The sequence below is a fragment of the Triturus cristatus genome, chromosome 5_2 (genome assembly GCF_964204655.1).
Source record: "Triturus cristatus chromosome 5_2, aTriCri1.1, whole genome shotgun sequence".
NCBI lineage: Eukaryota > Metazoa > Chordata > Amphibia > Caudata > Salamandridae > Triturus > Triturus cristatus.
Window position 1 is genome coordinate 538,943,763 of NC_140588.1, and position 27,587 is coordinate 538,971,349.

At 41.8% G+C, this 27,587-nt stretch overlaps 1 protein-coding gene across 1 annotated transcript in view; it reads left to right on the plus strand.

Annotated features, from left to right (window-relative positions):
• The window catches only part of CRTAP (cartilage associated protein), a 119,867-nt gene extending 109,368 nt beyond the window's left edge, over nt 1–10,499 (plus strand). The window contains exon 7 of the mRNA XM_085607620.1: nt 9,416–10,499. Within this exon, the coding sequence (XP_085463746.1) occupies nt 9,416–9,469 (54 nt within the window). The 3' untranslated portion in view covers nt 9,470–10,499. The remainder of the gene's footprint in view (nt 1–9,415) is intronic.
• Nucleotides 10,500–27,587: the final 17,088 nt, after the last annotated feature.

The following is a 27,587-nucleotide window of genomic DNA, read 5'->3' on the forward strand; positions in this document are numbered from 1 at the left end:
AGTCTCTCTCCTGAATATTCACTTGTCTCAGTGCAGTGCTCTCCGAATTCCTAAAAGATCCAATTCAGAGAACACCTCTCCCATTTCTTTAGGTTTACATCCAGTAAGATGAGACTCCACTGTTACCTTTTTCACAACTAATGAAGAAAAGGTTCAGTCGCCCATATTAGGTAATCCAGCAAACTACCCTGTGATCATTCGGAGCTTTGCTCCCGCCCCACATCGAAGTTTAATTCACTTCCCTAGACACATATGATGATGGTGGCCAGTGGTCCTTCAATTTGGACCTCCATTTTTATGCGACTCACACCCAAGTAGTGAGTAAATACGAGAAATGAACATGATGAAAACAACTCGGCGGTTGCTTGAGACCTAGATAGATACAAAAACAGTTTGAACCTCCCTCATGGTGAGCGTCACTCCTTCCTGATCACTATCCGTGTCTCCATGATTGAATCCTTTCACTACACAGCTTTGACTAGGATATATAAATGGAAAAAGAAAAGTAAAGGGCAGCCTTGTGAGCTAGGGTCTGAGTATGCAGCTACTCTAAAATGATGCAAACAATGGGTTCATTCTAAAGAACATATAATCACACATTTAAGAAAGATGAAACACTCTTACCTCATTTATTTCATTGCCATCATCATGTAGAAACTCAATTGAATAAAGGGAAATATATCCAGAGGCTTACACGTGAAATTAAATGATTTGCTTGTTATGACAGGCAAACAGCAAATATCATTGATCACAAAGATTACCAAAACAAAAGATGACAAACTGGTTGTGTTGTCTAGCTCACAACACTCAAAGGGCCCTCCATAAAGTTATTTAAGGCACAGTTCCTTTCATAGAGGTTAGCTGAATAGTGCTACACTCCTGCCCAATCAAAGTCCAGTAATCGTCTGGGAAAGGAATCTGTGGATGAAAGTAGTCAAAGTTTACGTGGCAGATAGTGAAAACACGTCAGTGTTTTGGTCTTCTGTTTAGTAAATTAGACCATCCTCAGAACTATGCTTAGATGATAGTTAACCCCTTAATGTACATGTACAGAAGTTACTTTAATAGCAGGATTCAAAAACCCATTACACAAAGTGGATAACCAACAAATCAATACTCCCTCAAAGAGCAGAATTAATCAGAAAACACATAGTGCATGCCATCAGCAATTGCTTCCATATATCACTGCAGTGCATATATATATATATATCTACATATATTTTTTTGTTGTAAAACAATCGCTCTGCAGCGAAGAAGCACTCCACAGCAGGTAGGTGAAAACCATACTTTTTATTGTGTGTGAAAGTGGCTTTTCATCCGTAATTCAAGCCTTTCTGCCAACGCGTTTCAAAGCCGTCTGCTCCTTTTTTCTGGGCATAATGGCTGTTGCAGTTTTGTTGGCTCACAATGTCTCATGTGTATTTAATCATTCTGTCCTCCGGTGTGCCTGCTTAGTAGCTCGCTTTATTTTCAATGCACTATGGGACTTGTAGTTTCAATCTGCCATATTTTCACCCACAGTGAGTCCCGCAATCAATCATTTTAATTTAATTAAAAGGTATCACAGTGAGTAATTTACAAGTTCACTATGATGTTCAAAGCCCTCCAGTGGGCCCCGGTATGCAACCACCACCTTCATTCTTTAACGCTCTGCTGCACCATCTTCCGCTTGGAATTTCTGTGATGACAGCCCCGTTCTCCAGCGGCTCCTTCCTCATTAACCAGTTGGTGCTCCCTTCACGACCGAAGCTGTCATGATAGTTTGGTAAAATAATCGCTCTGCAGAGTAGTAATGAGGAAGGAGCAGCTGGAGAACGGGGCCGTCATCACAGGAATTCTAGTGTGGGCATGTAAACCTGTGTTCGCTCTCCCTTTCCTGGAGCAGTTTCAAAGCTCCCGCCAACCTAGAGCAAACACAAAGTCTGCTCCCAGCTGGCATGAGTTTTAAAAATGCTCCTGCCATCTGGAACTGCGGGCAGGGAGACCGATTTAAATATTGCTCTTGCCCGCAGGGAGCACCATTTTAAGCTGCTCCCTGCAGGCGGGAGCAATGCTGGCTCCTGCTGGATGCAGAGAGCCAACTGAGTCCATGGGGGCCTTGGAGCTCCCCACACGGCCTCCAACCAGGATATGGTGGGATCCCCCTCCCCCTTTAGTAAGCTGTGGGAGAAAGAGTCCCCAGGGCCGATATCGGTCCGGGGAAAGGGCAGCGTGCCTTCCTTCCCCTTTACAGTATGGCCGGGCCCCGGGAGATGGGGTGCCTGGGGCCAAATTGGTCTGGGGAAGGGGAGCTGTGTGCCCCCGTCCCACATAAATACAGTGGTTGGCCCCAAGGGATGGGGTTTCCAGGGCCAAAATCAGTCCAGGGAGGGGGACACGTAATCCTCTTCCCCCGCAAAATGAGCCGGTCCCTGGGAAATTAGCCTGTGTTGTGGGAATGCGTGCTCCCTTCCCGTTAGCTAAAGTTTTGGATCCCAGGGGGTATAGGGTCCTTGGGGCCAAAAGCAGCCCGGGGAGGGGAGCCTTGTGCCCCCTAAGAAATGCGCCTGAGCCTGGAGGGATGGGATGGGATCGTCCTACAGGCCAGTAGCGGCCAGGGAGGGTACTCATGGGCTGACTGCCTTTTGGGGTCTGCCCACAGGACCTGGCTCCAAGCCAGGTGCTAGGGCCAACCCCCAGGCCATGTGTGATGCGGGGTTGGCTGCATGTGGGGGTTGGCCACAGACCCTGCGGCTAATCCCCTGTGACCGTGCGCTGAGCGGGGTTGACTGAATGTCGGGGGTTGGGTACTGGCCAGGTCATGTGGCTAACCCCTCTCCGTTCAAGGTAGCAGCTGTATTAACGTATGGTAATTTAAATATTTATTTACATAAAAAATAAAGGTTACTGGAGCATTATATTTATGTTCAGATTTTACGCACACAAAACCATAGAGATTCAGCAGTTAGTTACTTCAGATAACTATAACTCGTGCACTAAGGTAACTATAACTCGCACCCCCGCCATGCACTGCTAAACAAACCCACGTTGCATTACTCATGACATCTTCTATGACATCATTAATAATGTCACTGCAACATTTGCTGTAAAATTATTAAAGAGAAAGTGGTGCATAGCGGCGGCGCGAGTTATAGTTACATTATGGTACGAGTTATAGTTAGTTGAGATAACTATAACTGCTGAATTCTATGGTTGTGTATGTTTGTAATATCTGAACCTAACTACTGCATCCCTGTAACCTTTGGGTTTTTAGTGAATTTTAAAAAATCTATTTCTTAAGTGTTACGTCCCTGTAACCTTGTTTTTTTTCAGTGAAATATATATTTACTCTTTTGGCTTGTCGAATGGCTGAGGAGATGAAGGGCTACTTTGTGGTTGAAATCAAGCATGTGATGTGACAGTGGCAGGAATGAAAAATATTCTGCTAGGGTGACTGTAAAGTGGTTTATTACTATTGCGTAGACCCTCATATCGATGATCAGCTCTGTATGTTGGGAATACAGCCTGTCACCCGAGTCCACATCCAGTTTCGTTGATGTGGCTACGGTGCTGCCACTGAGGCCCAGTGCTACATATGGTATGTCTCCTTACTCATCTGCAATTAGATAGTGGTTTGGGGATATGGTTTGGAGCAAACAGCTAAATGATTTTGGCATTAATTGCAAAAAATGCTCAGGAACGTATGTGCCGAACTGTGGAGAACTGTACTTGAAAACTATGAGGAAATCTGACTTTATCACCAGCCTTCCATGTGGTGCCTTTCCATGAGCAGCAAGCCACAATGAGAGTGTTTTAACACTACAGTGCTATGTGTAGAGGTCTACAGTTACCCGCAAACTCTGACTTCCTATTAGAGCAAGGTTATGGTTCCATATCTGCTGCTATATGTTTTGTTCAATTAGTGTAAGCGTATTTAACACACACACTGTTTAGTTGTAAAAACGTGCTCAGTGTGTCACTTTACTCACTGGTACACTTTAGCATCCAGTGCTGGTTCGGCCTTTAAAGATCATTACAACTTGTAATATGTATGCGTTTATCCTCAACACTTGGATGGGTGTAGTAAATAAATTGGGTTTAACTTCGATCCGTTTCTCAAGTCCATTTAGTGGCACCCATGCACTGGACAGACCACTAGAAATCCCAGTCAAGTAATCAGAACTTAGGGGCTCATTATCATGACGGGCGGACATCAGTCTGCCCGCCATCATAATGATGATGGGACCGACCGCCAGACGTGCGGCGGTACCACCGGCCCAATTAGGATGCGCCCGCCATACTGGCAGGCACATCCTGGCCTTTTACCATAGCGGCTGCAGCACCGTCCGCAATGGTAAAAATGGTAATGGTAAAATGGTAAAAAAAAAAGGCATGCACAGCATTTCCCTGCACCACGTGGGCCACTCGGGACAGGGAACTACCATGGGTACCCCCCAAGTGTGACCCCCCACCCTCCTCCAGGGGCCTGCAATGGGCCCCCAAAGCCAATCCCCGCCAGCCTTTCCATGGCGGCATCGCCGCCAAGGAAAGGCTTTTAAACCACCCACATACTAATATGGCTGGCGGTGCCTGCTAGGCACCGCCACCATATTAGTGGCCCAGCTCCACCTGGCCGGCAATCATAACGATTGCCGATCGGTGGAAAAGCGGCGGACAGTCAGCAGCAAAATCAGGTTTCCCAACTTCATCCATATTCTGTGAAACATCATCCATACCACTCTTAGTAACCTTTGCCAACCTTGAAAAACTCCTCCATGAACCATTGTTCAATAAAGATTTTTTTTCCAACTTTAATCACCTTCCATGGTTTACACTTAGTCGAGACAAATATGAGAGAAATGCGGAAACTGCTCATCAGGACTTTAGGGGCAGAGATGTTTTAAGGCCTGGGCAAAGTGGGCTCTGGCCCAGGGCCCTATCCTTTCAGGGGCCCCCTGTTAGAGCCAGCTCTATTCTGCAGACAGTCTTGCCCTGATGACCTTGAATAATTCTTAAACAAATTGTCTAAATACTGTTTCCTTTAAAGTTATTTTTAATGTGAGTGATGTGTGTGTCTATTTCAGACATTTTTCAGCGAAATGTTGTGTTTGAATTTCATGCAACATCGATAAAAAAGTTTCCTTTAGATCAAAACAGGACCTCGCATATGATAAATGGGAGTGAGTCACAGAGTTTATTTGCAGTAATATTGGTGATCTGCTGCTGTTACAATATTGCAAACGTCATTATCCCTTAATATAAGATGAAAACACTTTAGAATTCGGACGAGTGTGTCTGTGCACTGTCAATGACCTGGTCAAAGAGGGTCTGAAAGAGTTGAAATAGGATAATAAATTAAAATCTGCTCAGAACAGGGGCCCTCAAAATACGTTTGGCCTAGGGCCCCCAAAAACCTTAAGATGTCCCTGTTTCCGGGCGTCCCTTAGATTTCTGTCCGTGCACCACAGCTGTGGATGTGGGTACCAATATGGCCGTTTCAACTCGTTGCCAAATGTAGTAAATACATTAGGTATATCTTCGATGCGTTTCCGAGGTCCATTATTGGCACCCAGGCACTAGACAGACCAAAAGAGATCCCAGGCAATAAATCAGAGCTTAGAATCGACTTTGAACCAGAACACTCCTCGAGCCAGCGTAGAATTAGAGAAACACTCTAAGCTCGTGGAGAGGAACATTAAAATACCCTTTTAACAGAACACCCTTGCCGTGTAAAATGAAGAATAAAGATAAACTCGCGTTACCACAGCGGGGTTCTGAGTCGTGTTTGCTCTTATGAGCAAGGACGTATTTGCTGACTTCAGCGCTGCAGTGCGCCTTCACTTCGGGTGTGCATTCCGCACTCGGGACGTGCTCTTCTCAAGAGTGCGCGAATGGGTCGGAGCAGCGTGCCATCTATTATCGAATCGTCACATGACGCTATGATCAACTCCACTACTAGCTTCTTATGATTAATTACAATCCTGCTCGTAAGATCATCCCAGTGCCGTCATTCCTTATTTAAATAACGTGGGCATGCTAAATTAAAGGCAGCGAGCGAGTCATGGGTAAGTGTATTGTGACATTTAATTGAATATAATGTGTTGATAAAAGTGCCTTCACATAGTGGGGGCAGCAGAGGTGCAGACTCCTGTATCAGAAAAGGGGGGGGAGGGGGCACAGACACTTCTGTAATATCCATTGGTGGAAACTTTTTTTCTCACCTGCGTGGTGCTACGTTTTTTTTCCTCATTTGCTTGGTGGGTTGTGGGGGACCCGATGTATGCGAGCCAAAGCCTTTGGCTGTGCCATATTTAGTGACATGGGCAAAGGGGCTCTTGAAAGGGAGGCATACGAATTGTGCTAGAGAGGAGTAGCACACAGTGTACCCCCTAGACGGCTCCGTTTAAATAGGCAAAAACGCCTTGCTCTGTTCAGGGAATTGTGTATTTCATTGCAACTACTCATTTCCTTTCAAGTCGCCATCTTCTGGCAAGCAGATTTCATTGCAGTTGCATAATGCTTCACCACAATGATGATATACTATCATTTTCTTTTTCGGTGTTATTGTTACTGAAAAAACTCCTTTTTTTATTTTATATTTACTTTCACACCATCAACATTAATTCTCGATGTTAAGTCTTAATTGTGAAATACATTGAAAGATATTACCATAATCGTAACACATTTTGCTATAAAGGATAATGTCCCTGTCTAATCCACATCCTTGCCTCTGCCCCACACCTTCCCTGCATCCTCTCGCTCTCGGTTGGAGCGGTCTAACAGCGCTCATCTGTAGACGACTGAGCTCTGTGTGGGTTTCCTTCTGCTTGTGCAGCTGATCTTGATCAGCAAACTTGTGCAGGCTGAACATCTCCTCACCGCCCGCGTTTCCACCAGGCAAATGAGGGGAGAGCAGGGGCATGGACTGCCCATTACAACCATACAGAATAGAGTGTTAAAAAGACGCGGGTCCAGGTAATTCTTTATTTATGAAGCACAGCAGGATGATACAGGTTTTATAGCTGCCGCTCAACTCCAACGGATTCCCCCTAGAATTTTATTCCACACCTACATTGCTTGACCATGGAAACCCCAACAGTCCACGTTAAGACCCAACAAGTGCCCCACATGGACCTTATATGAGACCGAGTACTGCAGATGTGGAGTCAGTCCCTAAAACAGTCATAGGGCAGAGACTGGATCAATTCTGTATCCAGCCAATGATTGAGTGGCAGCTTGTCAGTCTGCTGCCTAAAAAGCCAGGTAGCACCACCGTATATCTGTTGTAATACCAGGCCAATTCCTTCCCAAGGACAGTTGGACTCTGTAGAATCTGTCATATGCCACCAACTATGAAATGCTTCAAGTTTGCCCCAACAAATACCTGGCACTCCACGACTGGTGTGAAGATCGCAGTTTGGGGATTGGTGGGGTTCAGTTTGGAAGTCTAGAGTGAATAGTGGTCCTATTCAAAGGCTCACCCAGTCGTACCTCACTCCACTCATTCTCTCTGTTGCCTCTCCATCGGTGGGTCTCCAGAGTATGGGGACTAGGTGAGCTGTTGGCGATCTGCAAAACTGGAGCTGCTATGTACGTAGCTGGTGCTTTTTATCTTTGTAGCTACATCAGCACTGGCTGGGTCTGTGATTGAATGGAGGGCTATGTCAGCATGCGCTCTGTCAGATCCACAACAGATTCGGTGCCTCCAGGACGCGCTATCTATTTCTACTCAAAAAGACATGGGGAACACACACACGTGTTCTGCCCCAACTTCACCATCGTTTTGACCTATACTTTCTACGCTGGTAGACATTTACTCCCTATGATTATAATTGATATTCAGTTGGACTCTTTTCATCCCCTACTCGCGGCACCTTTCGATTGGGACATTTAAACTAAGACCACCACACGAGACTCGCATTTCACCACTGATTACGTTGGAGAACTGCCGGGTTGGAATTATCACCGGCTTTCCGAATAACGATACACTACCAAGAATTCTTGCAGACGCTTCAAATTTTGCTGTCTTCCATCCCTACTTTCCATATTTGTGCCCAGCCGGGTTGGAATTATCACCGGCTTTCCGAATACGATACACTACCAAGAATTCTTGCAGACGCTTCAAATTTTGCTGTCTTGAATCCCTACTTTCCATATTTGTGCCCAGCAGGGTTGGAATTATCACCGGCCTTGGGACTTCACTGAGTTCACGCAACTCTCTACAGCCCTGAAGAGTCGTGGGATTACTTTTCCCTGACGAAACACGTGTCGGCAGGTTGCGTTTTTCACTAGATTAAAGAATATACAGCATCACTCAAGAACTCTGTACATATTGCTTACGTTAACACTTGTATTTACTTGTTTAACTATGTATGTGTGCACAGGATCTAGCTATAGGATGCGCTCTGTCGTTGCCACTTTTTTCTTTTACCCCCAGCCTCTCATGAATTTCCCCATTGTGCTTCTGATTTACAAAACTAACAAAGCTCCAGCAACACCACGTTCAAAACTCCCAGGAACGTGAAGCTGGTTTAACTATTTTTCCTTTGTTTGTCTTGTCAGTGCCTATTTTCCTGTTCTGTGAGTGTTTCTGCCTGCCCAGAGTGTCTGCCAACTCCGTGGAAGCTTGCCTGCCCTCTGTGTGATATCTGCAGGTGTGTGTCTGTGTAGGTTGCATCTCTGCTCAGTGTTTCTGCGTGTGCTTTCTCTATAAATACTTGTCCGGTCCATATGAGGGTGTGTGTGTGTGTGTGTGTGTGTGTGTGTGTGTGTGTCTTGCACCTCTGGCCATGCTATGCCTGTTCTCTGTGCACATGGCGGCTTGCACCGCCACTGTACCTGTATTACATCTTGTGTGTGTGCTGATGACCATGTACTTGCTCTGCATGTATGAAGGATGCTTGCATTGTTGACTTCCATGGTCTTCCAGTCCTCTGACTGTGACAGCGGCTTGCACTGCTGATAACCATATGATAAGTGTTCTAGCTGCCATTTTTTGACTCTTCTTGGTACCAAAGAGCCAAAACAATTGACACTGCCAGTCATGGTTCTTACTAATGTTACCATTAAACTGCAAACTGGTTCACCTGTAGTAAGAGGAAAATGGGCAATAAAATAGTAAGTTTTTGCATGTTTGAACAAAATATGCTAGAAAAAATATCACAAGGATAAAATAACGTGCCAAGAATATCGAAGACAAAAATATCATGAAGGTTAGTGGATGTGGAGTTAAGAATAGCAAATCTCTAGTTACCTTTTTGCTCTTACCTTCTTGATATTTTGGTCCTTGATATTTTAGACACATTATTCTGTCTACGCGATATTTTTGACCTCAGCGTTCTGTCAGACAACCATATTTTCTTGTTTCAAAGTAGAGTTGTATTGTAATGTAACGTGAACTTTGGATAATTGAATGGTTATATCATTTTTTTTCCAGATGGAAGTTGTGGAATATCTTGATGATTTCTTGGATTCAGAAGAAATTGGTTAAATGGATGGATACAACAAAAAACTGTGGGCACATTTTTGATTGTGGCATCTGTTCGTGCATATTTAATTGTCGAAGACTTCTACCAGCCTAAAGCACAACCAGTTTCTTTGTGAGAGGACACAACCAAACTGCACCAAAGTTCCTCCAGTGTGCTTTCGGAGTTAACTGGTGTATCTCCTCTACACTTTGGATTTTATCCTGATCCGTTCTTTGTTCATGAAAGTACCATCCTGTTATTATTCTTTTACCAGTGGTTGCCATAGATGTGTTATCTTTTTGCTCATCCATCCGGGGTCTTACAGGATGTATTTTTGCAAACTGTTTTCTCCTCCAGTCATTACTTGTTCTGGAACTCAAGCAGTATTATGAAGTGCATGGAAGGTCATCTTGGTCGGAGTCTACCTGGTAGTTCACTGTGGGAGAAATATATTGAAATCATCAACTAACCTGCTTGTTAGCCTTCACGAGCTTCTCCCTAGGGAAGGGATTAATTGAATCGACTTGGAAACTCAACTTTGTTTCCTTTAGAAGCAGTTCCACCAAACACAAGGGTAAATGTATTATTTATTGCACTGACCAGTTGTTCTTTGGTATACGCAGGCATTTTCTGTTCACCACAGTTATGCAAGTACCAGTAAACATTGAATACTCCGTTGCCTAAACTTTGTCAATTTGTGTATTTTCTATCGGTGTACAACGGTATGCAAACCCTCCCTCTCTTAAAAACCACAGGAAGACTTCTGTTGACGATACAAAGGTTGAGGAAATCTGTGGCAGGGCGACTGGACCATCCAAAGAATGTATTTTGCTTCTATGGAAAACATGCTCTTAACTATGCTGTTTTTAAGATCTCAGCTAAAAATAATTCAATTCGGACGTTTTAAAATGTATATTTTAGGTTTGTGCAATATTGTTCAGTATTCTCAGTGTTTACTCTGGGAGAATGTGTGTTATCCTGTCTGGGAGTGTAAAGCCGTCATGGCATATGTTTAGTGTCATTTCAATAAACCTTTGTTCCACTTTTAGTTAATTAAGATTTACCCATGTGATGTTTAATGATGTAACCGCTTATTTTGTCCATAAAGCCTGCAGGATATATGCTATTCGGCATGTACGTTTTTGTCAAATTTACATGAATCGCTCACACTCCTGAAACAATGAATCTAGCCCGCACCCAGGAACGTTTCCGGCTAGTTCTGGGCCAAAATTGCTGCGACCTATAAACCACTATTGCTTCTGTAAAAAAAACTTTCAACTCTACGATAACGAAGGGATGGGCGGAATTTCAGGTTTTCTATGCAATACATTCTATGGCAAAACTTTCTCCAGCAAATCGGTACATCCAGAAAATAAAGAAAAACAACTCCTCTGCACTTTCCTTTGATTCCCATCTCTCGGCGCCAGGAAGAAGCTGCCTTCAAGGAGTGCTTGTATTTCAAACGCCGGTATTCTGCTCCCTAGAAAATGTAAGAGGTTAATAAAAACACAAAGACTTCTCTGCTATGTGTGTGTCTTTAGGAGGACCTGCTGAACAGAGAACTCGCCGTAAATGAAACCTTGGCCTCGGGTGCAGTGACCCGGCCTGAACTACAGTGGACTCTTCAGAGAAGGGGGACGCAGCGGCGCTGCTCTGTTAATAAATTAGTCAATGCAACACCAGGTAACTACGAAAACTTCAGTTTCACTCCAAGTTTAAGTAAAATATGTATAATGAAAATGAAGAAATGAATGAGCAAGGGTAATGGGTTTAAAGTTTATGGGACATAAACAACGTTGGAACTAGGATTCAGTAGTCTTGCATTAACAGTCAATGACAAACCAATACGGTTGTATGACATTACAGTGCTGCCACTTACCACGCATGCCTTTACCACACATTCGTTAACACGCATATGTCCCCAAATGCCTCTTTATTTTTTTTTTTAGGTACCCTTCCCACCGAATACTACTTCAGGACCACAGCTGTGCTCTGGAACAGCCTACCACTGACACTAAAAGCTGCTCCCTGTTTACTTGCTTTTAGAAAGGCCTCGAAGATCTGGCTCTTATCACAGGACTTGGAGATACCTGTGTATCTGCAAGAACTACCATCAGCCCCGTAGCCATACGCGTTTCCCAAGCGCCAAGACTCACTCGGGCAAGAGTTTGCACATTATGAATCATATTCACACCCACCCCTAAAAATACCCTGACCACCCAATACCCACACGAACCCCTAAAAAGACCCTTGCCATCCAATCGCCCTACGCACCCCTAAACCCTAAAAATATGCTTACCACCCAATTCCTTGACCCATTCCTAACCCCTAAAAACACCCTTACCCACCCCTAACCTCTAAAGACCCTGACCACTCCAAATCCTACCCACGCATAAACCCTAAAAACACTATTACCGCCCAATACCCTTACCCACCTCTAAACCCTAAAAAGACCCTTACCACCCAATACCCCTACCCATGCCTAAACCCTAAAAACACCATTACCACCCAATACCCTTACCTACCCCTAAACCCCCCATCCTATACCCAACCCTATACCTAAACATTATACCCCTACCCAACCCTATACGTAAACCCTTAAATGTGTATGTATGGTTTTGTGGCACAGTCAGTGCGCCTCCTAAGTGCATGTTTGCGCCCACGTTGGTAGTATGGCACTTGTGCAGAGACAGTGGCACTCTCACAATAGTGCTGGTGCTACATGTGCTCAAGCGCCATCCGTATTCCAGAAGGGGCTGTAAAAGTGTCTGCATCCTCTATTCCTCTTCTGTAACACCATTGAGTCCCGGGGGTACACAGAGTGGGCGCACATGCCCTTTGTGCCCTTGGGGCACTATGTTTAATACAGCCCTTAGTCTGAAAACTCTACATTGTATTAGATCCCCAGTGCAGTTGAGTTTTGAACTATTTGCAAACTCAAATCTCCTGAGCAGTAATGCCTGACAGACCTGGATACCTATGATTTAGCTTCCCGGTGATTATTCCACGACTGTGGTCAAAAGCTTATTGTGGGCTAAGCTTTTTAACATATCCAAAGTTGGAAGCAGTCCATGCAGCTTTGGTATTGAGAAGCTTTCCTACTAAAAAATGCAGAATTCTGATTCAGAATTAGTAAATGGAAAGGGCAGTTTTAGCTTCTCCTGAAATTGCAGGAAATATGCAGGTTTCTACTAACTCGTGTTGAGGCGTACATATAAAAAATCTGTCCCTTTGTGTCTACTGTTCCAGAGTCCTGTCCCCATTTCAGCACATCAGCCCTAAGGAGTCCCCAGCATTACACTTCCCACAAACAGTTTTAATTCACCGCAGGAGTGCACCTGAAAGCAGGTGATGTAGAGTTAGCAGCAGATTTAAATTTGTGAGGCCCATATGAACAGGGTCACTGGTTGCAACCTTGGAGCAAATGCTTCACGCAGGAGAATTAGAGTCTGGGCAGTTACCAAGTATACTCTTCACAGTTGCAACACATTTCTTTTCCTCTCCTCTTCGACTCACCGAAAACTGTTTGTGAAACAGTGTATAAAGAAAAATTCTTAAATGCCACTGTACAATCCTAGAATGCCATGATACTACATTAGTTCACAGACCTAACTCTTCCACTTTCACAACAGTTGTGAAGTTCGTCACAGAAGTATTGTGATATTTGCTTTCAACCAAATCTTAGAGAACTTATGGAAACGTTTTTTTTTTTTATTAATGTTCTTTTTGCAATTTTGTTGTGTTTTTACCCTAACGGATCAAAAACACTTGTTTGAGGAGAGGTTAAGGGTAGCTTCCAATAGCCACTTCCTTTTGGGGCTGGTAAAGCATAGGGACTGAACTCCTGTCCTATTTTTCCTTATCCTTCCCCTTGATCTCATTTCACCACTCCCCCGAACCAACTTTAATTCTTTCACAGAATTAGTAACCATACCCCCTCACTTCTGCTCTAACGAGTCTCGCCCCTGTGAAGATCACCTAGATATTCCTTGTTGGTTCCATAGACCTAATTATTATCCTTCTGCTACCCCCCCTCCTTTTAGAGATCCATCTCTAACTTTTCTGATGGATATTTCGTCTCTCCTCTTTCCCACTTTATATCCTCCGGTTCACTACTTTTAACTACCAAATTATGTTTGTTGGATTATGCCCATTCCTTTGGGTTGCTGAGCTTTCCCCCCCTTGGTGGTTCCTCTGAGTGTATTCGTTTTTAAATTTGTTGCTGTTTTATATAGTGCTAACGTGGCCAAAGGGCAGGAGAGCACTTTACATAAGAACCAGATGATTTCTACATGAGAATCATACTTTACACATTTTGTTTTATGTTTTTTTTATTTAGTCATGGGCAAGTTAAGTGATTTGTCCAGAATCACTGGATGTTTAACTGAGGCTGGGATCGATTTGATCCTGGTTCCCTAGTTCCAAAGTCAGCAGCTCTAACCACAAGGCCACATCTCATCCTCCTTTGTAACCCATGGCGGGATGGATACTGCCCTTTCTTTTGAGTTTCCTGTGTGCCACTCCTGGGTTGACTTCTCAGAACTTGTGCTATTGCTAGTTGCGTAGTGCTCATTCCCATGGGTTGATCCTCTGCCGCTCCTGAGAGGACTCCTTATCATTTCAGTCCTCAAAGCATATATTGTTGATAGGTTGTATTTCTCATTGGCTTGATCCCTGCTGCTCCTGGGTAGACTTCATGGAGTCTGTGCTATGGCCAGGTGCATAAGAACTGCTCCTCTGCCGCTCCCAGATGAACATCGCAAAACACATACTTTGTTTGTTTCTACTGTTCATTTCTGTTGTTTGCTTTTCTTGCTGCTCCTGACTGGACCCTCGGGTCATAAATTATGGCAGTGTGCATATGTGCCATTGAGGGTTGTTCCTCCTCTCTGCCAACCTACCATGATTTGTTATGTAATGCTCATTCCTGTTCCTCCACCGCACGTATGAATTCCTCTGGAATGTACTGTGGCTGATGGCATAGGGGCTGCTCATCTGCCTCTCCTCGGTTGCTTCCTTACATCATATACTTTGGCTAGATATTTAAAAAAAACACTCTTTTGGGTTGTTTCTTTCCACTCCTGGTTGGACTCTTGATAGCATAAGCTGTATATCTGTGTGTGTGTATAATGCCCAGCCTGTGTGTTGCTCCCTGCAACTTCTGGGTGGACTCCTCAGGACACATCTCTTGGCTCGTTGTCTAATTCCTATTCCTGTGGGTTTCTCCCTACCGTGCCTGGGTGTACACCTCGGAGCATGTTCCAAGGCTGGCTGTATAAGTCGCAGTCCAACTACCTGTTTCTATGTAGTCTTTGACTATGCTCCACAGAGCATATAACTGCTGTAGTTGATGGAAGATTGCACCCACCACGAGTAATAACTGTGACCTTTTGTCAGTTTTCCTCTGCTCAGAATGAATGTGGTTTAAACTTTAATAGAGACCAATCCACAGATGGTAGGTATCCATATGTGTGACTGTGTCGGTTTTTTCACACTTGATTTCTACAAACTGTTTATGTGAATCTACATGTTGTTTGCGACATGGCATTACCAGCCTCTACCATACATACACACACACACAATGCCAACACACGTCCCATTTATGCAGTACTGCACACTCTCACCTTCCATGCATTATCATCTAATGCAGAAGCGCCCTGTATCACTTTTTTTACCCTTCAATACACTTCATGGAACAGCAACACAAATTATAAACACACATATAAATGCACAACTCTGCCCGTCGTACACAACATCGAAACAATACCCAAAAGTGGCATAAGGCATATGCACACTCTCCCATTCACATGATTCCACCAAACAACATCCTTTAAAACGATATATTCATGCTGGGTAAGAAGTGCCATATAGATGCTCCTACAATGCTTTTTAATACAACCCTGGTGCCAACTCAATATTATTTTTAAGAAATTTTAATGTGCGCTCCTGATCCTCACAGTTATGGCTGCACGTGTGTAATGCAAATCCTCTGCATTGATTCCTTCCACTCAGCCCAGACAGTGAACAGTAACTTTGAGTGTTCGTCTACTAAGAGGTCATATTTAAATAATATGTTCTTACTGCTGAGTCAGTTTTAAGAAAAAGCTCTGGAATAGCTGAAGGTGTTTTTTTTGAGTTGTTGAATGTGGTGAAAAAATGATATTTGTAGGTAGACTTGTCGGTCACCTATATATTGTTGGATCTTGATTTTGTTGTCTTTGACTATGGATCCATGCGGCTCCATATAGAAATTGTTGGCACACCCAGATTAATTAATCCTGGGTGGTCAGATTGCGGGATAGGGAGAGCTCTCACATACAAGTCATTGGCCAATTAACTATAACATTAAGGAAAAGCTTGAGACAATAACCTCATTTAAAGACTTATTATATACCCAAAGTAATCATTACAGATGCAATAGTTAATTAAGAGAATTGGGATAAACAAAAGTCATAAGGAACACAGCCCTCTCGAAGTGTCAAACAAAGTAAAGAGAAGATTCATTCCTGCTAGGAAATAAAAATAAGTCTGTCTCTCTCGAAAAGCATGTCAGTTTTTGGATACTAGAAACACACAAATTCATAACATATTACATAAATGGGCTGTACTTAAATGTTACTTTGCACAACAACCATTCATACTATGAAATAGTTTTCATAACACCCAGCTATCACTAACTTCCAAATGATTGTTAAATATCTATACCAGTGGTGCGGTGAACCGAGGACCACTGGAAGTCTTCGAGGCCTACTCAGCGGAGCCGCGACTGTTTTACAGATTTAAATAATATTAACATTAATCAAAGTGAATAAAGTATTTACAATTTAATAAGCAAAATTGAAAATTTGAAAACATTTTACATTTGATTGAGAATTACACAAAATATTTAAATGCTTAAACATTTGTTTGGTGTGTACTTGCACTTTATGTATTATTTTTAGGTCCAACTCATAGAAATGGCTTAGACTGGGCGTCCTATGCTTACAATAATGACTCCGTTACGGTCCCCAGATTCCTGTACTGATAAAGTTGGGGTCCTCAGAAGTCAAAAGGTTAAGAACCACATGTCTATATGAATTAGCTGTAGTAGGGAAATAAATATGAAATTAAGCTTTGCACAGTAAGCCGTTTCTACACAATCAGAACCTTTTATATCAAACCTACCTATAATATAGGCACATACACTGTTCCCTGATACATTTGGTTCATCATATTCAATACTTCCAACTTGCATTATACATACACTTCTTTCTTGTTCTTTCCAAATTTTAAGACCTGGATGTATCAAAGTTTCATCTTCCGAAGCTCACACACATTTTTCCTGAACCTTTTGGTGATATATCTTTTGACCTCTTGTAATGTTCTTTAATAAAATTTAACTTCACTTCATTGAGTCTGCAAACACTCTTCATGTTAGTATTTCCAATGTTAATTCTGTTAAGCTTTAGAAGTGTTTCAAAAATCCGATCTTTCAAGATTATTTGGGCAATGATTTAAGAAAACATAATCTATGTGACTTTCTTCTAAATAATCCCGATTACTAATAAATAGTACACTGAACAAGATAGGCTATAGGACAATGATTACTGAACATATGTCACACCCTCTAAAACAGAAGTAGGTAAATGAGTACTAATGTAGCAATCGGACAGATTAATTATTTCTGTATAATTCTTCAACACATTTATATAATAGTTTTCTTCAAACCCTTCATGATAATCGTTTCTGTGTTCTAAATGATCAATCTCAGTAGTAGTTTTCAAAACCTTAGAAATATTAATTGAACTATGATTAGCGATTGGGAAATATTCACCAGGAGGCAATGTGTACTCTAAAATATCGATAAAAACAACCAAAATAGAAACTATAACAATTAATTGGAAAATCATACAAATTTCCTTCTCTAAAGTCATCTTCTTCTTTGATAGCACTCTTTTTCAAAACTCTGTAAGCAAAAATCACAAAATTCAGAAAGGAATCAAGAGTAGTTAAAAGTAGTAGTAAATTCAGTCAAAATTCAGAATAACACTTGTATTCTTTGTTCAGGAAAACCTATTTATCGATTCATAGTCTTGTTATTTCATTTCATGGGGGCTCTTGTGAATTTCCAAACAAAAATTGAAGACCTTTTAAATCAGATGTCGTTTTTATCTGGTTCAATCTTTACCAGATACACACATTTGGGAGCTGTGTACTTCTTAACTAGAACGCTTTCTCTTCTTGATCTTGTTGCATTACTTGGTGCCCCAGGTGATTTTCCAGCACTTATTTCAAACTTCAGCAGCATCCTCTCTACATACTGCTCTAGTTGACTTCTCCTAGCTCTGTTGAGAACTTCTTTGTAGCACTCTGCTTTCTTCTCTCACACTTTCAAAAAGGTGAACCTGATTCAAACATTCATCCTCTTCAGTTACTTGTTCTGCTGTAGTGGTTTACATGGTCCTTGTTTAGACTCTGGCTTTCCATTTTACTTTCCGAAGCTGAACTCTGTTTTGTTTTTACTTTTCTTGATTCTGTTTTTCTTTATTTTGTCCTTTTTCCTCTTTCTCTTGCACCTTTGGATCCACGTTCTGAACTTTCTTTGCTTTGTGAACCCCATACTTGTTTCACTATTCTTTTGGAGCAAACACTCTCTTTATGTTAGATGCGTGGATCCAATATGGCAAACCTCCACACTTCACAACCGTATTTGATATCAAAATCACTTGATGGTGGTGTTAACATCTATCTTTCAAGCAGGATTTTCTTACTTGCTTTTTCACTAATACCTAGTCTTCTGCTTCCAAGTCATGATCTAGTTAAGAAACTGTAGACGGTGTAGCAAGTTTCCCTGGTGATAGAGCGTACTGTATCAGCTACACGTTTGCAGTAATCCGCGATCAATTGACCAGTAAATGTTATCAAAGCTGCTGATGGGACACCTGGAGTTCTGACAGGTCTTCCCATGAGTACTTCATGAGAACTCATTTCTTTGGTATTGCTACGCATGAGGTGTGCCTCTCTAAAGTCCAAAGTAAAGGCATTTGGTAATTTTAATGAAGTTGAGGCACAAACTGGTTGCCAGTTTGGTTTTTATTACGCCATTAAGTCTTTGTACCACTCCAGCTGCTTGTGGATGATGATAATGATGTAATGTCTTGTCAACGTTTACAGCAGCACACGAGGACTTTTTGAAGTATGTTCCCTCGTCTAATTCTGTTGCACTGTGGATTCCACTCTAGGGATCAATTCCCAGTGTAATAATTTTACAACTGTTAGTGCATCACACCTCTTTGCTTATTTTCAAAATGAATTGAGGCATATACACCAAAGACCAACATACATCCCATCAAGCATTTCCACAAGTCATCCTGATCTTGCTTGAATTCTTCATTTTCCCACTTTTTCTTCTCAACTGATGTTTCATTTTGTAAATCTTTTAGTTCATTTACTGTTTACATTGATACACCGGTAAGAACAGTTTCTGTTGTCTGATCGCTCATTTGTCTCAATTAACATTGTTATGCCAACTGTTGTATAAAATCTTCCAACCTGACCAAAAAAGTCATTACTTCTCAATACTGTGTTAACCATGTGCATGAGGTGCGCACTAAACAGCTATACATTTATAGTCATTTCAATGCATACAACAATCTAAGAATGGCAGTCCATAGCGTATTGGGATGCCTGCTGAAAACATAAACCACGCTGTGGTCACAATTGGCCAAAATCATGGATCACACAAAATCAATACTGACTATCGCAGTAAACTGTAACATTCAATTTATTGGCTATGCAGCTAGCTCCGGTAATAGCAATCAATTCAGCTATTTGTGTGGGTGTCACATTGCCCAAGTATGATGCCTCTATTATACATGTCAATGTGCAACTTCCATATGCTGCTCGCAAAATTCCTTGATTGACTCTTAAGCATGAACTAGACGCAAATAAAATACAATCAGCCAATTCCAAATGGCATATTCTGAATATCAGTTCTTGGTTTGGTGCATAATTCAGTCACATAAAAACAATCGTGCTCATAATAATTTTGTTCATTATTCTCCTCTTTAAAATATGGAAGTGGTAAAAGAGTAGCGGCTTTTAAAATATTGCACCTTTTAATTGATATATTTGGTGCTGCAATTATCACCTATTCATATTTTGTCAATCTAATATTGGCCATATGCTCAGTCTTTGACAGTTTTAAACTGTTCCCACTGACACCCTTCGAGTGTGACCCATGACAGCGGAAACGTTTAGAGTAATCGCCATTCAAGGTGCAGCAACTAATCACAAGCAAATGCATAGAGTAGCTGCGACTGGTTCTAGTAATTTCATAAAAAATACAAATGGATTATAACCAGTGCCATGCTGTTGCGCTAGAATGGAAAGTGAGTATCCTTCTTTTTCATGGCAGAATAAATGTAATTTTATAGTCTGGCATTCCCAAAGTGGGTCAATACACAAAGCTTACCTTAACTCCAGGAAGACTTTCATACATTCATCTTTCCACGTGAATGGATACTTCATATTGCCCTGAGTCAGTCTCTGTTAAGGCTTTGACGACTGTAGCTAACACTTCTTAAGAACTCTCTCACTAATGGCTACTGTAGTGAGAAATTCTCTGAATTGCAGAGATGCAATATTTGGACATGTTCCTCCTTCCTTTCTGAATTTGATTTCCCAGGTAAGTAACTTCTGTATGACAGTACTGTAGTTTTCTTTGATTTGCTGAGACATCAAATCATCAATGTAATGCACCAAAATGTAACCTTATTTAAGAACTTAAGAGAAGATTAAATGCAAAAAGATATTGCCTATCCTCATGTAGAAGAATGAAACAAAATGTGGAACACTGTGATTCACTCTGCATCAGTTGGAATCTGACATGAAAGCACTGCCGGATTTGGTACCACGGAACAACATGTAATTACTATCTCATTATTTTTTCTCAAATTTGGAACTATTGTCCATTTCTAATTTGGTTTGCAAAGACCCATTATCGGGGAATTACATGTGCTTTTCATAACCTCCTTGCAAATTATCTGCTCCAAATTCTTTTGAATCACATGTGCAATCCATTTCTCGGCTTCACACAAAAATTTATATTGGGGACTGCATGGAAAGTTTGCATTTGATTTTACAGTAATTTGAACCGGCTACACACTTTTAATAAGCCTAACATCTTCTCCAGTAAAATCCCAAAACCTCTCTTTTACCGTCTATTTTAAATTTGGAAGTATGTTGTCATCTGTGACAACTGGAAATATACCACTTTTCGCTTTCTGTGACTTCAGGTTAAATCCTGCACCAGGATCTTTCGTCTGAACAAAAATGCCATCCAGTGCATAATGGAGTGAATAATTAGGTTTATGTAATAGATCATAAATTTACTGGTCTAGAATCACTAATCATACATTTGAGCTCTTTTATAACCTTAACCTATTCTCACTGGAACATAAACTGACAACTTCTCAACTACTTGTGTATTTGAAATGCTTACAACCTTGACTTCTTTTCCCGAAAGCGGGGGGTTAGGAACATCTGCTGTTTTCATTGAGGAAGGGGTAGCACCAGTGTTAGACTTGACATCCTTGGCATGGTGTTCCCCCAAACGTTTTGCCTTTACCTCTCCTGTTTAGCTGAATCTGTTTTGTTGGCTTCAGAACTCTGTGCACTTTCACACTGGTAACCAGTGCTAAAATGCTTCGGCTCACTCCTTAAAACATGGTAAACTTGGTCTATCCCTAATTTGCAGATTTAATTTACTTTTAAGTCCCTAGTAAATGATACTACCGATACCCAAGGTCAATAAATTAAATGTTACTAGTTTGGCCTGCAGCGCTCATTGTGCCACCTACTAAAGTAGTCTTTTAAAACGTGTCAAACCTGCCACTGCAGCCTAGAGTGAAATTTTGAACTGGCACTTTGACCTGGCAAAATACACCTTTTTGCCAGGCCTAAACATTCTTTATTACATACAAGTCATTCGCACACACCTGCCTATCTATGTTTGGTAATGTAGAGTTGTTTATTTAAAAACAGCAATAAAAAATATATTTTTTAAATGAGCCCGAAAGGTTCATAGCTAAGGGTGCATTGTATTTAAAAAGTTGGGCATGTGTACTTAAGTTTTACATGTTCTGGCAGGGAAAAACTCCTAAAGTAATCTTTCAGTGTTGTAAGGCCTATGTCTCCATTGACTAACACTGGGTTACCTTTTTACTTTTAATAAGTGATAACTTTGGGTAGGGAGCAGGTAGAATTATACTGGTTATACTTGAATGAATTCTAATTTTAAATCCTCTTTAATGGTTGTCAGATTTTAAGTCCAAGTTCTGTAGGTGCCACTTTTAGAAAGTTGGTGTTTTCTTGTCCCAACAATTTGTACCTTCTGCCAGCGTTCTAGGTCACATGCCAGGGAATGACTCTGCTGTTGGGGTTTGTGTATTGCTTCCAGACAGTAACACAAAGGGGACTTAGGTGTGGACAGTATGGGGCATCCTGTAAAAATGGCTGGGGAGGAGCTGTATCCAGCTTCACTTGCATTTCAAAGGGCTTTGCCTCCTGCACATACAAAGGAACCTGACACCAGGCCTGCCCAGTCTTTTGTCACCGCAGACAGTTTGGAGACTTGTTAGGGGAAGAAAATTCCAGAGCCAGATGTGTGGGTAGGAGAGGGAATCCCTCCCCCTACACAAAGGCTGCAACCTGGTATAATTATTGGACCTCCAGAGCCACACTTCAGAACACTCCTGGACCTATGGAAGTTACAGAAGGACTGCTCTGCTGCTTGAAGGACTGATCACCAAGAAGTGTCTCCCCAGGTCCTGGACCCTTGGCTGGCATCCAAGTGTACTCCTCGCTTGCAAACTGCGTGGTCCATCGAATCCAACACCGCTCGATGCAGGACCTTGCATTGCAATCCATTGCAGCTCCAGCATCGGCAGCTCATCAAAATGAACACAATGCGATGCAACTCAATGCAGAATTTCAAATCGCAGTCCTTCGCAGTTCCTGCTTGGTGACCTCATTGGAACCAATGTAATGCAATGCCACTCAATGCAGGATCTTGCATTGCATCCCTTGCAGCCCCTTATTGGAACAAACACAGCGCGAAACAACTCAATCCAGGACTTTGTATCACATCACTGCGCAGCTCCTGATCGGAACCAACATCGAGCGACGTAAACCCTTGCCTCAAGGACATTAGCTACAACTTTTAGCAGGACTAACCATGTACCTGAAGGCAGCCCCCGCTGCATCGCGTTGGACCTGAACTTCTGACTTTGTCCCAGTCCGTGTGACCTGATAACCAACGTTGGGGCTTTGTGCTTATGGGTTCTATATTTACTTAAAACTTTAAAATGGGATATCTTCAGTTCTACTGATTGGATTTTTGTTCTGTTGTCATTATTTATTAAAATGTACTCTATTTTTCTAAATTGGTTTGGGGTTTTTCTTGTGTTGTGTCTTCACTTTATTACTGTTTGTGTGCTGCATATATACTTTACACATTGCCTCTAAGTTAAGCCTGACTGCTTTTGAGCCAAGCTACCAGAGAGTTAAACATAGGCTAATTTAGTGACGTTTGTGGTTCACCCTGACAAGGATTGTGGTTGTTGCCTAAGTGGGGCTTCCTCCCCCACTCAACCAATAATCCAAATTCTTACAACCAGTATCAACAAAAAAAGATACAGGATGGCCATTGACTTCTTCTACAAATGGGCCATTCTGGTCTAACACTAAGTCTGGCCCAAGCATGCAGTCATCTTCCCCCCCTCAGGCACAGTCATTTGACCTGACTCAGTCCTTGCAGAGTTCCAAGGGTAGCTGCAAGCTGTGGAAATTAATTACTAATCACTGATGATTTTACTTGAGGATGAACTGTATTTTGCTGGAATTGGAAAATCTGTGGAAATCCTACTTCACTGTTCCGCATCTGAGGTTGCTGAACTAGAGAAGAAGGCATACTTCTGTAGAACTACCTTATATTTTGCACATTCTGCATTGAGGCTAGTGGAGCTGGGGCCACAGACAGCGCAACCCTATCCTGTCATTGGATTCATATTATGTTGCATATGATAAATTTGGGACACCATTTGAGATTCAGTAGTGTCACATTAAATCTATAAATTCTCTTCCAATGCCCTTCTTTACCACAAATATGAGAAGCAGCAGATCTCTTCTTACCATTGTTAGTACTGTTATTAAAACCACTCCCTCTGCCTCGGAAATCACCTCTACCTCTTGAAGACTCATGACTGTCCACCACTTCCTTTGAGTCACTCAGTGCTAACATTAATTTTTCTATTGTCAAATTCTTAGCTTCACAGTTATCATTACAATATTTTGCATAGGCCATTATTTCATCCAACAATTTCACCTGTCAACACATCACACTTTGCTTAAGATGTGAACTCGACTCTGGTTGCAAAACTAAGATAAACCCCAAATCACTTTTGTTGGCTCCTCCTTTCAACTATATTGTCTGAAAACCAGCATCAATCTCTCATAGAAAACATGCACCAACATGCATTCTGCATAGTTCTCATGATTTTTGACAAATTAAGTTGTTTTGCTGAAGCCTTTCCTTTCAAATTATTAATAATGGCAGTATATTTATCCAGAATTGCGTTCAAAACCTGCACCGCTAGTATGCGGTTCCTACTCTGCCGATATACAAATCCTTTGGCATTCTGATTGAAAACAATGCTTTCAAACCGTCCCACAGTACTTTAAACACTAAGAGTTCTGTCTGCATATCATTTTTCAGGCTTATCTTTAAGCTTTGGAAACTCTTTTGTAAAAGTCCACAAATCATGCCTGGACCGAGGAACATGAACGTTGGACCATCAATTCCAAGTACTTCACTCAATGGGAATGCTCTTTCAAAGACATCACATTCAGAATCAGTCCTGCTTTTTTTATTCTTCAATGGCTTCGTATTCCAGTCCACATTCTCCCAATCCCTGATTAGTTTAAACATTTCTCTGACTTTTGAGGAAATCTTTTTTTATTTGTATTTTAATTGATGGTGACTGCTGAAAATCTGTGTGCACACATATTGTAATGCTTTTTTAAGAAAGATAGCATTAAATCTTTTTGTATCTCTCCTATATGGTTGTAGTACTAGATTTGGCCTCTGGGATGATTCAGGGGTGATCGAAACTAAATTCTTTGTTACTGAGACCTGCCCCCATTGCTTGTGGAGCCATCTCTCTTTTTACACTAGTTAACAATTCATCCAAAAATTTATCCTCCAACATTGCATTTTTTTCTCCTTCTTATTTTCTTTTATTTCCAATTTTGTCTTTACTGATCACAGAAAATACACCCATAAGATCAGGCACTTCAGTACGCCGTGCCATCTTTCTCATACGTAACGTCACATCCATCCAATCTTTCACAGCTTTACTAACCTGACTTTTTCAACATTTTCTGTTGCGCTTTCTGATGGATTTTCATATCGCATTTTTTCAATGCTTCAAACTATGGAGGTCTTGGTTGCGGATTAGTATCAAATAAACAGTGTTGTCTCTTTCTGCAAAGTCATCCCCAAACTTTTTGCCTTCACCCTCCTGTTTCCTGAGCCCATTTTTGTTGGCTTTTTAGGACTCTGTGCACTTTACCACTACGAACTATTACTAACGTGCTTGTGCTCTCCTCTTAAAATATGGTAGAATTGGCTTACACTCAATTGGCCTATTTAATTTACTTGTAAGTCTGTAGTAAAGTGACACTATCTGTGTCCAGGGTCTGTAAATTAAATGCTACTACTGGTCCTTAAGGACTGATTGTGCCACTCACTGAAGTACCGCTTTAAACATGTATCAGGCAATTGCAGCTTATGTGTGCAATTTTAAACTGCCATTTCTACCTTGCAAAATGAACCTTTTGCCAGGCCCAAATCTTCCTTTTTAATACATGTAAGTCACTCATAGCAGTGTACTTAAAAAGTATGACATTTACTTTTTAGTTTTACATGTCCTAATAGTGAAAAATCTTCAATTTGTTTTTCACCGCTGCAAGGCGTACCTCTGCAATAGGATAACATTGGAGTTATATAATTACACTTAATAAGCTGTAATTTACAAATGGGGACAGGTCACCAGTCTATTTTTGGTGTCTTGGGATTTATAATGAAAAATGGGGCAGTTTGACTTTAAATTGCAATTTTTAAAATGTCACTTTTAGAAAGTTGGCATTTTCCTGCCTTATCAGTTGAGTGCCTGCAGACTGTCTCTGGATGACATGACTGAGTGTAGTAGGCAGTTGGGCTTTGTTTATTCCTGCTAGACAGTCGGGCTTTGTGTATTCCTCCTAGATAGTCAAACACAATAGAGAGCGTAGGTGTGCCTGTATGGGCCCTTTCTGGCAGGATGGGAGGGAGGAACTGGGAACAATGCTACTTACACTTGAATATGCTGTGTTCTGCCTCCACACAAAGGGCTGAATACCCCCTGCAGTTAGTCTGGAGCCGGTGCATAGAGGGTAGGATACTTGGGGACTTCAAAAGGAGTTCTAGATGATTCTCCTGCTTTCCAGAGGAAGGGCACCAGGTACAAAATAGTGGACCTCAGACACCACCTCTTCAACACGCTTCTGGACCTATGGATAGTCTGGCAGGAAGGAGGACTGCTGTTCTGATAGGACTGCCTCTCTGAAGGTCTGCTTCCCTGCTGTGCTGACCTTCTGCCTTCTTCCCTGGGTGAGAAGGACTGGACCTGCAACTCGGAACCCAGAACCCTAGATTGACTTTAAGGGCTAGTTGGCTGGCCTCCTGGTCAGAAGCCTCGGGGACACAGCAAGCTTCCAACAACCATTAACCCTAGCACCTGCACTCTTCCATCTGTGAGTCCTGCCCTCCCAAGTGGTGCCCCCCCCCAGTCCTGGACCCTTGGACGTGGGCCTGAAGGTGCTCCGTGAAGCCCAGCTGTGTTCCCCATCTGAACCAAGGCGAAGCGATGCAAAGCCCCGCAAGACCTCATAGCACAGCTGCCAGCCTTATCGGAATCGACGTGAAGCCCCCCAAAGCCTCACTGCGCAACTGCCAGCCTCAGCAGAACTGATGGGAAGTGCTGAAAAGCCTCACCATACAGCTGCCAGCTTTATCAGAACTAAGGCATTTCTTACAAACAGCGTCTCAAATATAAAATGTTGTTTACTTCAAAGGTACCACTTTCAAGAAATGAGAATTTGTCCTTTTCAGTAGCTTCATGCCATGTTTAAGCCGCAAAAGCAGATGCTTGCCACAATTCACCATCATCTCATAGGCTGGTCTTAAAACTGGCGGTGTATACTATTCTTGCGTTTGTCTATTTAACTGGACTTGCCCCCCCCCCCCTTATACAATCAAAACACTGTTTTAAACAATACCCAATCTCTTTAAAATTAACAATGCCTCGACAAAACAAATAAGTATGTGTTGGTGTCCCAGGAATGGATAGAAATCAAGCTTACCATTGTAAGTAGCATTTCACAGCACACACAATCACACACTGAGATTGGCTTTCGAACAGTGACGACCTACCCTTAGAATTAGCGTAGTCTATCCTTGTGCACAGAATAACCACTACTATTCCGCTCTTAATTAGTACATTCACAACTAGACGATTTAGGAAATCATAAATTCAAAATCTGGGTGCCTCACCTCTGTAATCTTCGACAAACACAAATTACCTGACTTCACAAGTCCTCCTTAAATCCAAAACCTCCACATAAAATATTGGAATGTCAAGACAAATCACAACAATATCTCAATGTGTACCATTATTCAAATACATGAACAGTATTCTGCATGATGCAAAAGCAATACCATAATGTAATCATAAAAAAAAAGATAACCACCCGTCGCAAATTACATCACTCATTAAAAAGTCACAGTGTAAGACCTTTTTCCCTATTAATTCTTATTAGGCCAACCAGAATGTTCCATCTTCATAAATTTCCTGAACCGAAAATCTTGAGAAAGCTCCAAGAGGGTCTAATTATGAATAATTTGCTTCTTAATTAGTACTAAATAACACTAATTAGCTATCTTCCGGCATTCTCCACCAAAACAGTTGACACATCCTGGGGGCGAGGGGGGTCAGATTGCTGGAAAGGGAGAGTTCTTGCGTACAAGTCATTGGCCAACAAACCATAACATTGAGGAAGTCT